Below are 14,912 nucleotides of genomic sequence, written 5' to 3'. Positions count from 1 at the left end.
TATTGATAGTGTGAAACAGAAATTTAGTATAATCATTGTTAATTGACGTTACGGACTTAAGTTGTTCGAATTGTCAAAAAATGCCGCCACCGGCCGGCCACAATTTACCTGCAATCTGTTGATAAATTGTTATCAGTTTTAGTAATTAATTTCATTGGGGCAGTTTTAAAAACCTACCAATTTTTGATCGAAATTAACAGGGAACGACGAATAATTTTGCCATATGTTTGGCTTGACATGAATTGAATAAAGGTAAACATTTTTCATTAATAATATAACTCAAGTTTTTCTCAGTAAGAGTCTATCGAAGATTCAATTTATAATTTAAATGCAGTGCTATTATTTTGTATAAGATTTTACATAATATACTTTCAACTCAGTTATAGTAGAAAATAATTGTGTAATTAAAATATGGTGGGGCTAGGTCAAATCATTACTGTCTTAAATGGATGATGAACATTATACCAGTTAGTGTCCAATATCATTAAAGTTTATTATTCTGTAGAAAATAATTGCATCTCATTAGATATAATACTTTTTACTAAATAGAAGAATACTGGATAGAAGATTTAACAATAATGTTAGTTGTAAGTGTATAACATATATAATTTATAATGTTGTATAAATGGTAAGTGGGCACCACTACCCACTGACATTGGTTTTGATAGAAATATTATTATATTAATCATTTCTTCAATTTTATAATAGTATGACCGGTATAAATTCAGCAGGCATAACTCTGCCCTGCTTATATTTTGTATTTGGAAATTGTTTAATTGCTTTATTTATATATATTGGTCTAGTTGTTATTCCAGTTAACAAAATGAATGTTTGGTTACAGTTCAACTACCATTATAAAATGGCTTTTTTTTTTCATTTCAGATAAATTACTCTCAACAAAATGAAGATGTCACTGAAATACAACTTCCTGCTCATCACAACAATCGCCATTTATTTATACAACTCGAAACTGATATTTGATAAAGTTTATGAAACATCAAAAATAGTCATAGACGAACTATTCCACATACCCCAAGGCTTGGCGTATTGCAAAGGAAACTTTTCATACTGGGATCCCAAGATAACTACCCTCCCAGGACTCTATTTAGTGTCAGCGGCTACCGTCGGCTCGTATTTTCCATGCACGACTTACAATCTAAGACTGGTCAACTTAATTGGGTCATGTTTTAATTTAGTTTTGTTCTCTTCGATGTTAAAATTTATATACGGCAGTCATAATGAGAGTCCGTTAAAAATTGTATTGCAAGCGTTAAGCTTAACGTTACTGCCACCTTTGTATTTTTTTTCCCATGTGTATTATACGGATACATTGTCGCTTCTGTTCCTATTACTCTTTACACGGTTATGTTTCGTAAACAAGAGTAATTGGTTAATATTCATCACCGGCATTGGTAGCGTTATCATGAGACAAACTAATGTTGTGTGGGTATCTATGGTTTTAGGCCACAGATTATTGACAATGTTGATTAGAAGCTCAAGGGTGTTTGGTAATCGTCATTTAACGAAGACAACTTTGAACAAACGGTCAGTCATAGCTCGTGATATTGACGCATCTAAACTTAAACGATACTATGGGATCAGTGACGTTGTTGTTGCTTTGAAATATCATCTGTCGACATGTTTTACAACTGTCTTTAAGTTTATTTCTCTCTCAGATTGGCTTATAATTATTCAGCAACTGAGTGTGCTAGTATCTTTCATGGCATTCTTGTATGTTAACGGATCAGTAGTCGTTGGTGATAAGCAAGCTCACAAAATGACCCTACATATACCACAATTGCTGTATTTCTTGCTGTTCTACGGAGTATTCGCTTTGCCATATGTTATTAAAAAGTCATTCTCAACATTGAAACTTATTTTCAACAATAAATTGTATGTGCTTTTAATAGCTGTCATATTTGCGTTGATCGTTCGTTATAATACAATAGCACATCCGTATTTGTTGGCTGATAACCGTCATTATACGTTTTATATATGGAATCGTTGGTTTGGCAAATATGACTTTGCAATATATGCAACAATACCAGCTTATATATTTTTATTGTTCAATTTATATGATAATTTGAAGGATCAGAATTGCATATCGTTCCTGCTACCGTATTCTGTGTGTCTGTTTTTAGTACTTGCATTACAAAAACTTGTCGATATCAGGTATTTTCTAGTCCCATATGTTATTTTAAGGTTGAGATTCGTTCGGCCATCGTTTAACATGGTTATAGGGGAACTAGTCTGGTATATGTTGATAAATGTGATTACATTCCATTTGTTCTTTACAAAAGAAATAATTTGGAAGGATTTTAACGATATTCAACGAATAATATGGTAAATAATTAATTGATATCATAGTTAATCATAAGAATTGTAATTTTATATAAGATTATAAATTATAATGGTTAGTTTTATTATTAAAGTTATTGATTTTGGGATATTTACCATGTTTTTTTATTTTTGTTTGGTGGAGCTGGATATTTCGTTTAACATTATTATCTACGAATCTCGTGAACAGGACATTCGTAGATGATGTCGAAATATCGAGCTCAAATATCGACTAAAATAAAAAATATAGTAAATATCCTGACATCAATAACTTTAATAATTGTAATTTTGTGTGAAATTCTATGTATGGAGGGCAGTGGTATTTTTCTTATGGCTTAAGGCAGAGTAGTTTCAGCCCAAAATAAATTTTGCTATGTCATTGTTATTAGTATATGAGAAATATATTTTATAGTAATAGGCGATAGAAGAGGGATTAGTGGTCACTCTTGTCTATTGTGTCTCGAAGCACTAGAGTATGTCTGTATGTTAGAAGATAAATACAAATGTTGCCAAAGGTATATCGCTGATTATATATGTAGCTTTATGGATAATATTTTTGTAAACATAGTGACAGAGTTATTATAATGTATGTTCAGAGAAAATTACATAGTAATCAACTGAGTTAAACTCAGTAACTGAGTCAGCTTTAAAAGAATATTGCTAAAGTTACGCCATCTTTAATTTATTTACTTCAAATTTCAATTTGTTCAGAAGACTCCTCTTTCCTCTATAATTTTGTGTAATATACGCCATAAATTAGCATAGTCTTATATTGTCGTAACTAAATTAAAAAAAAAAATTTTCGCTAATAATTTGTTTGGCGGTTGGTAAATACTGGCTGGCCAGTCGAAACTGTCCAAGTGTACAAATTTTGGACAGTACACAAAATATTTATTTAATTTTCATTAAAAACTTGCGTTTACTAGTGCAAAAACTATTTTTTCTGCAATATACCTTCTCATCTCAAAGGCAGTACGCCATTCTACCTAATTCTACCATTTTTTTTTATTTATGTGTCAAATTATAAGTATGGATTTAAATTATGCATGTGCTTAGATTAATAACGCTTTTATCAATGACTTGAAGCTGATAGAATTTTTATATAACATCTATTTTTTTTTCTTTATACTCTATGTTTATGTAAGAAGAAGTGGTTATAAGTTGACAGATATATGTTTAATTAAATTAAAAACAATTAATAATAAGTATAATTGATGTTCAATGTTAATAGGATTTTTGCTAATTGTCAGAATCATTCAATTTTATGATGTAGTTGTCTATTCTCAATTTAAATATGTAATAATAAATGTTTGATTTTTTCATATTTTGTTTTATTTTTATGTTGAAATTAAACAATGCATTAAACAATGGACCTCCTGCCAACATCCCAATTTTATTTGGGGTTGTAGCATGTCTTCTTCCACACTTCTTCCGTCGTCCTTCACACAACCCATCTCAAGGCCAAAACTCAAGACATTCCTCACACCATGGTCATTCGCATAACATGCCCATACCATGTCAACCGGCTTCCACATAATTTCTCGGTTATCGGTGACACTTTCGTCTTTCACTTAATCCAAGAAGTGAATTAAGGGCAGAAAGTAAGAATGGAATTCTTCTTCTTATTTCACCCCTTTAGGGATTGTATATCCAAAAATGTTGAAATAGGTATCGACTTATTTTTAAACAGTATCCCAAAACTAAAGTTACATGTCCCTCAATTTAAAAAAATTACGGACTACTATACAAACTTTCAACCCTTATTTCACCCTCTTAGGGGTAGAATATCCAAAAATGCTGAAATAGGTATCGACGTATTTTTAATCAGCATCCCAAAAATAAAATTGCATGTCATGCATAACTTAAAAAGTGACGGACTACCATACAAACATTTCACCCCCCTTAGGAGTAGAATTTCCAAAATTCCTTTCTTAGTGGATGTCTACTCAATAAATTGATCCTACTTACCAAATTTCAAGTCCCTAACTTTAATACTTTACGCTGGGCGATGATGAATTAGTCAGTACTTGTTATTTAAATATATAGAAGAACCCGGAGTAAGTGTCTGCCATTGAAGTTTTCTATATATTTTATGATATCAAAAGGGCTGCTGACTTGCTGTGATCACGTATTGAAAGTCCATTTTTATGCTTTTCGACTCCATGGCGCGCTCAAAGGAACCATCGATGGGAATAGTGAACCTCCATTTTACCAACAGCAGTTGAAGCAGTACTGCTTCACCTGGCAGTAATATGGAGCTTGCTATTATAACGTAAGTCGGCCGATTACTGGTTCTCAGTCTACTAGTGCTAATTAGTTAGTCTTCTTAAATAATTAACAAAAAAGAAAGTAATATGTTCAGTTGGTATTTAAAAAAAATTGTTACGGTATGGGAACAATATAAATTTAAATTGGAATTTTAAAAGCTTAAAAAATAATTACAATGTTTTTATAATTATTACCTTTGGTTAATTTTTTTATTATTTTAACCAGTTCTTTATATAGGGCGTTTAAGGCCCATAGCGATGTTTCGACCATGACCACAACGACCGTGGTCGTCATATGGAATGGCTGAAGGAATATTTTGACCGTTATAAACGCTTGGTGGAACGCACCTTTATAATCGTAAAACCACAGATTATAAAAGTGCAATCCGAAATGTCAATTACTCAATTGTTTAATTCTCTGTTATGACATGTAGCACGAATGTGTCAATGTGACAAAATTGGCGGGATAGCAATGCCTAGATTTTCGATGTTGTAAATAATGGCTGATTGAATTATGGCTGGACCAAAGTTCTATATTTACGGTGGATGCCGTTGGCGCGAAGTGTGCACGACGTCCGGTCGAGTGGACGGCTGGGGTAATGTGCAGTTCTTGGCTGTTCGAAGCGGTCGTCTTCAAGTGGCGCGAAAAGATACCGTGTTGCGTGGCTTGAGAGCGCTTGCAGCTAGTAGACCCACTTCTGTTCACGATGGCCTACCACTTTCACAAATCAGGTATTTTCAACCATATAAACTTATAACTGTTAATCAAGTCCGTTATCAGTACATTCAATCTTCCAATTCTCTACTTTGTAATGGTTTAATCATAAGCATTAATGACAATATTGCCTGGAGACAATGAAATGCTAGGTTGTTACATTAAGAATACTAGTTTATTCTATTTATAAAACAAATTTAACACAAAAGTTGCCAGTTCACTATGGAAAACAAATAACATTCGATAATCTATGTTTGCAGGCATAACAAATCTATAGAGGACAAGAAAGAACACAACTCTTCCCAGCATCAACATCATCACTGCTGTTGTAAGCAACAGGACCTGAGGTAGGTTTAAAGTAATTATATTCAGTCATATTGCCCATGAGAGGAGAAACAGTTTGAGTTGCTTTAATCGGCTTTGTTTGATCCTACAGTTATTTAAGATGGGATGTCTACCATGTTCTTTATTTTTATTGGTAGAGCTCGATATTTCAACATCATCCTGTGAACAAGACATTCACAGATATTGGAAAAATATCGAGCTCCATCAAATAATAATAAAAAACACTGTAAATATCCCCTTTTAAATAACTGTAATAGTAAAAGAACCATGTTAATTGAAAATCTTGTTTAATTGACCGAGAACAGCCATTATCGATTACAGACAGGCACCAAAACCTAGTATCTTTAAGTATATTAAAAGATGACTGAGTCAGTGTAACTATGGACACGAGGGACATAACATCTTAGTTGTCAAGGTTGTTGAGCATTGGGGATTACCAGTGTCTATGGGTTTGTCTATATGGCCTAAGTCACATAAAAAATGAATATTTGAATTTTCATTTTAAATTATTATTTCTAATCTTGTAAAATATGTAAATTTGTTTAATTGGGTTTTATAATTAAAGTCACCAGTCATAGTGATGCTGGATCACAATAGGCTATTTGACAATGCGAAAAATAAATTGTGAATTATTGTTATCAGTGTATATTATGAGTTTAAAAATGGTTATTTACTGACGAAAGTTGAAAATAATACTTGATTTATTCAAAAATCCATCAATGAAAATCAAATTTTCAAACATTTGTCACGTGACACAAAACGCTCCCGATTGGCCGGGCTTATGATGAAGTCACTTTCTTGTGAACTTTGCTTTTCTACTATATGTACCACAGATTAAAATACAGGAAAGTGACGTCACCGAACCCATTGCAGCGCCATATTGTCCAATTTGCGCGCTATTTAAGTATGGAATATTTAATATGATATTTTTCGGCAAATATGTACTAGAAATTCTTTAACAATTTTTACTGGATTTCTTAACTTCTACTAAATAATATAAAATTGATTTTAAGAACCAGTCAAATAGCCTATTGTCACCTGCACCATTGTCTATGGGTACAGGTCATCTTTGCTTGTTGTCTGCCCCAAACTTTAAAAAAATACATTTGTGGAAAAATAAAACTTTTTTGTCAGCTATACTTTTTACAAATGCTAGTTGGTAGGTCTAGGTCTTTATTTCCTATGTCTATCTAATATAGATATTTTTCAACATAAATATGTCGTTGGTAATTTTATTATTTCATTATTTTACAGTTACAAGTCTGATGTTATCTTCAATAACATATTCAAAGCTGCAACTACCTGTTCAGCGGCCGTGCAGTGCAGCCTCGAAGTAAACACATCCACCCCCAATTTGAATAAATCGATCACTGTACCGAGCAAAACTTCGGAGACGAGAACCAAAGATGTAGTGACAAGATTATTAGCCAAGCGTAAAAGATCCACAAGCGAAGATGAAAGTCGAGAAAGAAACAAAGACGTTAAATCAACTGAACGTAGAAAAGAAAGTGATGGGGAATTGGAAGTATCGTTAGAGAAAAGGAGACAAGTATACAACCTTAACAATAATAAATATGATAAGAGACAAACAAATAGACTGCAGATCTCTTCTAGTGAAGACGAGGGTCCTAAAGCAGTTGTTGAGAAGACTTTACCGCAGCTTCGAAGTCATAAAAGTCCTGTGAAATCCAAGAATGTTCTAAAAGCACAAAATGGCACAAAAGAATCCCTCAGATCGTACACAATTAATAATAAACAGAAAAAATTAAACAATATTCACTCCTCAAGTGACGACAGTAGTGAAATACAATCGAAGCCGGCTAGCAAGTCTCAGAATATAGATAAATTCTGGAATACACTGTTCAAAAGCAAACCTACGAGACGGTCAAAACGCAAGCTGTCATCCAGCGATGATACATATGAGGAAAGGAAAGCCAGCAAGACATCAAAGCGAATCGTTGAAAGTGATCAAGATTCAAGGAGTAAGCGCACACAGGATCAGGACAGTGACCTCATGTGCAAGGAGCTGATGATCGGGGAGGATGACATCCAACTCCTGCGCAGCTTCATAGAGAAAGATGATGCTAACATATTCGGTGTTGACTTGGAGTTATTCGATACAAATGATGATTATAAAAGGAAAATATTCTACAAAATCAATCCGCTGGTCAACGTTGGCAGGTGTAAGCGCATAGCGGCCATGTTGAGAGAGCGGCGCAGTCAGTCCGACAACGTTTCCTTGGAGGACTTCATATCAACGCTCGGGCTTCGCAGCGTGCTCGACGTCCCATCCCAATCCAGCAAGTACAAGATGCGAGCCAGACGTAACCCCAGTACCAGCGGCCAGGATAAGGAGAACCATAGAAAATCTAACCATAAATTGAACTCTTCAATGCCGAAGAGCAAAGTTCTAGTCGAAAGGCTACGAGACGCCAATAAGAATAAGATAGCTAGTAAGAGTAAGGCGGTGGGCCTGGTTGGTAAGATGTCTTCGAGGCCGGTCAGGTCGCGCAAGGGGCAGGATGAGGTGGTCTTGTTGAGCAGTGACAGTGACAGTGAGAGTGCTTTCGAGAAGAGTAAGCGCGTGACGTCAGCGGTGCGAGCGGGCTCGGCAGCGCTGAAGCGGTGAGGATATTCGTATTATGTGAGTTGAGGAAATGTCAGACGGTTTTCATGACGTCACTTGTGTCAGAACTTTCCAGAACAGGCATTCTGATCTATTCCAGTTGAAAAGGGCGTAAAGAGCACGCCTAAATTTTTCATACTCCAGCTGATATGCTAACAATTCTGCTATATAATACACTGCATACATACACTAAATGTGTTTCTATATTGACATATCTAAATAAATAATGTTATACATAGTATAATATAACAGTATTCCATTTTATCATCTATAATAATACATTGCCATTTACCAGTAGTGTAGTCTATTCCAATCTAAGACAGAATTAAAAAAAAAATTAACACATATATATGTTTGTTACACGATTTGACTAATTTGTTTAGTTATAAATAACAGTGCTCGCAATTTTACACGCATTTGAATTTTACAAGAAACATATTGTTTGTAGCCTAAATTGGTCCATATTATCAGCTATCAGCCAGTGAAAGTCCCTTCAAAAGCGGTCCAGCCGTTCCAGAGATTAGCCGGAACGAACAAACAGACAGACGGACAAAAATTGTAAAAAATGGTTATTTCGTTGTACGTACCGGTTATTTTAATATTACAAACAGACACTCTAATTTTATTATATGTATAGATACAACACTATTCCACTAAACTACTTATTAATTTTACTCCAAAAAGTTCCGATAACGACTTTCTCGGAGTTCAAAACGCCATAATGAGTATCATAGACTAATCAAGCTCTCGACCAATAATATCGAGTGAATTCAAGGTCAAATGTTCTTTATTTGGATTTTATTACGCTTGTGATCGGAATAGACAAGTATGCTATTTATGATTCACTATGTAATCCTGACTGAAATTTTGTTTACAATCGTCTTATTGCATGAGCTATACTTGTTTTGGTGGTGGGCTATTCAGAATAGCCAGATATAGTACGACATAAATTAGATATAGCATCGGAAGATGCAATGAAATGAATATAAAACCGATTACTGTCGATTTACACGACCAATGGAAATAGCTCCCTATCGCGCCACTCGACGCTATTCGTCGCTATAGATTCTCGCGTTAGTTCGACCCGAGACAGCGAGTGCGTGTAAATCGACGCGTCAAACTGACAAATATATTAGGTCATATGATATTACAAGTTATTACGTTTGTGTAAAGATCATATTCGCATGAGAAATAAGTATTGATAATTTGGGATGGCGTATTCAATTCGGATATGATCGGTTTTACGAATTTTGCCGATGCTACATCTAAGTTGTGTCGAACTATACCATTATATCATACTAGTTGTTTGTTACCCGCGGCTTCGCTTGTGTTTTAGGGTTTTGGTTGTCATGTGTCAGGCAAAAAAGTAACCTATGTCCTTCTTTGAACTTTAAGCTTCATAAGAAATTTTATCAAATTCGGTTCAGCGGTTTGACCGTTAAAGAGCGACATACAGACAGATTTACTTTCACATTTAAAATATTATATATAATACTATACTATAAGTGACTTGTCTTGATCGTCTCCGTGGTAGATAGAAGTATGAATGTTATGTGGAATTTTTTAAGAGGATTAAACTAACTGAGTTTCTTGCCGGTTCTTCTCGGTAGAATCTACTTCCCGAACCGGTGGTAGCTTCACTTAATTGTTAAATGACGATTCAAAAGTGCTTGTAAAAGCTTACTCGAATAAAGTATGACTTGTTTTTTGATTATATAATATATGGCATTTCTTCCATAGAGATAACAAGAAAGAAGAGAAGGCAAGTGGAGCAGGGAGTAAGAAGGCGAATAGACCAGCTTCCGGAAGAGCGAGTGGTCGGGTGAGCGGCAAGGCTGGTCGGGAGTACACCCGGGCGGAAGACGAGGCGATAGTGGCCTGGGTGCGCGGGGCGGAGCGCGCCAGGCGCGTCAACGGGAACCAGCTGTGGATAGAGCTGCAGCCACTGCATCAGCAGAAGACGGGGCAATGTGAGCACCTTTATGAGTAAAGTAAAGTAAAGTAACAGCCTGGTACCTTTCCCACTGCTGACATTAGGCCTCCTCTTCCATTAAGGAGAGGGTTTGGAACATATTACACCACGCTGTTCCAATGCGGTTTTGTGGAATGCACATGGGGCAGAATTTCGATGAAATTAGACAAATGAAGGTTTCGTCACGATGTTTTCCTTCACCGCTGAGCACAAGATGAATTATAAACACATATATATAGCGGTGCTTGCCTGGGTTTGAACCCGCAATCATCGGTTATGATGCACGCGTTCTAACCACTGGGACATCTCAGCTCATTATGAAATATAGTTAATGATATTTTGTTCCAATTCAAATTTTACTTGGTGGTAGGGCTTTTTGCAAGCCCGTCTAGGTAGGTATGACCTTTTTATATTCGACTGCCATACTACAGCAATACCTTTTATTGTGTTCTGGTTTGAAAAGTGAGCCAGTCTGAAAAGGCACAAGAGACATAATAATGTTCCCAAGGTTGCTGGGCAAAGGAAATGTATGTGTAATAAATGATAAGAATTTCTTACGGCCTATGGGCGGTGGTGACCATCAGGTGGCCTATTTGTCCGCCTATCTATTCCATTTGCCTATCTGCGTCATAAAGAAAATGAGAATATTAGTCAACATTGAAGTGTTACATTTTGTTATTGATTAAATATTATTATTTACTTTTATACTACCTGAATTGGTTTATTTCTCAAGTGTGCTCTATAAAGTCGTTTATAATTGAATTAACCTTACCATACAAATGTTTTTGAATTAAGCATTCGAATCATTTTCAAAGTTTTCTGCAATCCGTACGATACAATGTGTACATCGTCCCTCAAAACAATTACTATGAAATAAAGATGTTTATTTGATTTTCCACAAAGAATCATTTTTAACCCCCGACGACGGGGTGTTATAAGTTTGACGTGCCTGTGTGTGTGTGTGTGTGTGTGTGTGTGTGTGTGTGTGTGTGTGTGTGTGTGTGTGTGTGTGTGTGTGTGTGTGTGTCTGTGTGTGTGTCTGTGTGTGTGTCTGTGTGTGTATGTGTGTGTGTCTGTGTGTGTGTCTGTGTCTGTGTGTGTGTCTGTGTGTGTGTCTGTGTGTGTGTGTGTCTGTGTGTGTGTCTGTGTGTGTGTGTGTCTGTGTGTGTGTGTGTGTCTGTGTGTGTGTCTGTGTGTGTGTCTGTGTGTGTGTGTCTGTCTGTGTGTGTGTGTGTGTGTGTGTTTGTGTGTTTGTGTGTGTGTGTGTTTGTGTGTTTGTGTGTGTGTGTGTGTGTGTGTGTGTGTGTCTCTGTCTGTACCACTCTAGCCGCCGAACGGATGGACCGATTTTGATTTAGTTTTTTTGTTTGACAGTAGAAAATGTCGAGAGTGTTTTTACATAAGTTTGATGACAATTGTTCCAAGATGGCCGCCGCCACAAAATGACAGATTAGATATTTTTTTTAATTTACAACATTAACAAAATTTCTTGCAATTTCTTTCAGTCCGCTCGTGGCACTCGCTGCGCAACCGCTACCTGCGCTACGTGCTGCCGGCGCTGGGCGCGCTGGCGCTGCCGCCGCCCGAGGCCGTGCGCCTGCGCGCCGCCGCCGCCGCCGGTACCACGCTCACACCCTCACTTATGCTGCTGACTGTACCGACACGTCGGCGATCGATGACAGTAGCCTTTCGTAGTCGCCTAAGTTGTTCTAGGCTTTTTTTATTGATAGACGTTATATTGATTTTCAATTAATGTCAATTGTATATACCTTTTGTTATTTAACAAAGAAAAGCCAATATTATAGCAATAAGTTTCTTCTCATTATATCAGTTATCTGCCAGTGAAAGTTTCATCAAAATCGGTCCAGCCGTTCTAGAGATTAGTCGTAACAAATAGACAGACAGACCGACAAACATTGTAAAAAATCTTATTTTGGTATATGCATTGAGTAGAAAAGTTTTATTTTAGTTTTACAAACAGACACTCCAATTTAATTATATGTATTATATACAAATTGATAATTCACTTAGTAGTACTTAAAATAGTTCAAGTTGTCATTCGTGTCACCAAATAACATAACCTAGCAGTCAGTGTATCAAAACAAAACAATAAAAATTGTTATCCAAGTGATGCGAGCTGGAACACTTGTCTCGTTTCCAGGTGAGCTGAAGTCCCGCAAGAAGCCGCAGCGCCGCAACTCTCTGCTGATAGAGCCGCGCGTGCGCAGCGCGTGGTCGCGCCGCCCGCGCCCCCCCGCCCGTGAGTCCCCCTCCCCATCCCGCTCAGTGTCCCCCGCCCGCTCCTCGTCGCCCTCACCCCCCGTTCGCGCTGATTCCTCCCACTATTCCTCACGCATCAGCAGCAGTTCCTCATCGACGGGCGAAAGTACTCCAATAGACAGGCGACGTTCGCTGAGAAACTCGTCCGCCAAGAAAGGTATTGCTTGGACGAAATACTGTACTATTCTTTCTAACGAATATTCAACTATCACGAAAATGTTTAAATACCTCTAAGTATCGAATATTATCATTCATAACTTTCAATCATCATCAAACTATCATTTAACTGCATTTAATTTTGATTAAAAAAGAAAAATATTTTGTTACCTACCTGATTGTTTTTTTAATAGAAAATACATATATGTTCGTTATAACAAGATGAGTAAGTAATGTTGAGGTGAATAAAACAATTTTTTTTACCGCTATACATAATTTTAGACCAACCTAACCTCAACATAACAAACCTCAGTTCAACGAATTACTTGATATAACGAATATTTACTTGTTCCCTTCCGATTTGTTATATCGAGGTTGCACTTTAATAGTATATTATATATAACAAATGTATTCAGACATCTCTAAGCTATCATATCACTAAAGCCTGTTAATATCCTACTGGGTGTATTATCTGGTATTGAGGAGAAGACTACACTTCCAAGGACATCAATATCAAGTTACGATATTACTGATGTGTTCGTAGTATTTTTCTTTTTTTTTATTGTGAAGGTTGGTAGACGAGCGTATAGGCCACCTGATGGTAAGTGGTCACCATCACCCATAGACAATGAAGCTGTAAGAAATATTAACTATTCCTTACATCGTCAATGCGCCACCAACCTTGGGAACTAAGATGTCATGTCCCTTGTGCCTGTAGTTAAACTGACTCACCCTTCAAACTGGAACACAACAATACTGAGTACTGTTGTTTGGCAGTAGAATAACTGATGAGTGGGTGGTACCTACCCAGACGGGCTTGCACAAAGCCCTACCACCTAATTATTATCATAGTTTGAATATAATATTTTATATGTTCCAGCTATAGAAGAGAAACCGCCTTCAAGGAAGCTGCGCTCCAGCGCGCCCGCGTCTCCCCCCCGCACGCCCACGTACTCGCAGCTGACGCAGCGCTTCGCCGACGCGCGCCCCTCTCGCTCCTCCAGCACGTCGCGCCCCCCGCGCCCCTCCAGTTCGTCGCGCCCCCCGCGCCTCTCTAGCACGTCGCGCCCCCTTCAGTCGTCCAGCACGTCGCGCCCCGCACGCCCTTCCAGCACGTTGGCCCCCCCGCGCCCCTCTCCACCCGCCTCCCCCGCGCGCCCGCGCACGCGCCGCCTGTACAACCCCAACGCCACATGACATCCGACTCTCCTCAAAATTCAATATTTCCTAAAAGACTGTCCGAGGTGAAATTACTCGAATATTTTCAAAAGTGAGCATATGGATGTGAGTGGTCACAGTCGTAGTCTCTGACACTGGAGGTAATCTCCCAACCCAATGATTGTATTTGACGTTATGGTCAAAGATTGTGCCGAGTTGACTCCTTGAATTAACAATATATATATGTGATCCTATTCCTATGTATAAATATTGTACATAAACTATATAATAGTAAGTGGGTGGTACCATGAGCCTGCACACATATCTACCACTTCAAGACTAGTGTTGTAGTCTCGGTATATTATTTAAACTTAACAGCATGTAAGTATGCTGAAGTATTGAATAGATTTCATGTTTATTTTTATTTATTATGTCAACTGTACATATTTCTTGTTACATTTCTCTCTTTTCTTAATAATTACTTTAATCTATACTAATTTCCACCCGCGACTGCGCTCGCGTTTGGCTGGGGACAGGTAACCTTATCTGTGCCACTGATCATGTTTACAAAATTTCTATTGCTATATTGAGGTCACAAATGCAAAGAGAAGTCACTTTCTGATTTATTATATTAGGATATTAGGAGTTAGTGTTACGTTGAATAGTCCACAAATTTCCTCAATGATTGGGCTATTTGATGCAAAATTTATATTTTCAAACCAAATTAGTAGTACCAGAGATTATGCAATCAAACAAACGAAATCGTTTCGTTATCATTTAATTATAAAACTATATATATTGACAAGTGACAATATTTTGTCCCTTTCTCTCAAATTAATATTCACAGATGATAAAAAGAGATGTCCTAAATGAGAGGAGTTGTTTATCCGTCTTCCAGCACTGGAATTGCATTGAAACTAGAAGAATCAGCTGGCTGGTCAGATATAAGATACGAACAGACATACATACATACATACATACATTTTTGTAATAATATAATTATGGAAATGACTTGACAAATGTCGGTACAGAATTGAAATTGTGAGTGTTTCATTC

The 14,912-nt window shown here is 36.9% G+C and overlaps 2 protein-coding genes across 2 annotated transcripts; both read left to right on the top strand.

The window, feature by feature from the left end:
- The first annotated feature begins 56 nt into the window (after positions 1–56).
- Positions 57–3,124, top strand: LOC124541618 (putative Dol-P-Glc:Glc(2)Man(9)GlcNAc(2)-PP-Dol alpha-1,2-glucosyltransferase). The gene is made up of 2 exons (XM_047119541.1): positions 57–252; positions 883–3,124. Exon 2 carries the CDS (start codon positions 902–904, stop codon positions 2,345–2,347), a length of 1,446 nt encoding a protein of 481 aa, XP_046975497.1. The 5' UTR covers positions 57–252; positions 883–901; the 3' UTR covers positions 2,348–3,124.
- A 1,917-nt stretch (positions 3,125–5,041) lies between these two features.
- Positions 5,042–14,021, top strand: LOC124541686 (serine/arginine repetitive matrix protein 2-like). Its single transcript, XM_047119615.1, has 7 exons — positions 5,042–5,336; positions 5,580–5,666; positions 6,919–8,289; positions 10,031–10,260; positions 11,768–11,881; positions 12,424–12,699; positions 13,579–14,021. Exons 1-7 carry the CDS (start codon positions 5,119–5,121, stop codon positions 13,893–13,895), a joined length of 2,613 nt encoding a protein of 870 aa, XP_046975571.1. The 5' UTR covers positions 5,042–5,118; the 3' UTR covers positions 13,896–14,021.
- Positions 14,022–14,912: the final 891 nt, after the last annotated feature.

Source organism: Vanessa cardui, chromosome 28, assembly GCF_905220365.1.
Source record: "Vanessa cardui chromosome 28, ilVanCard2.1, whole genome shotgun sequence".
In the NCBI taxonomy this organism is placed as follows: Eukaryota; Metazoa; Arthropoda; class Insecta; order Lepidoptera; family Nymphalidae; genus Vanessa; species Vanessa cardui.
This window is presented reverse-complemented; position numbering and strand designations above follow the sequence as displayed.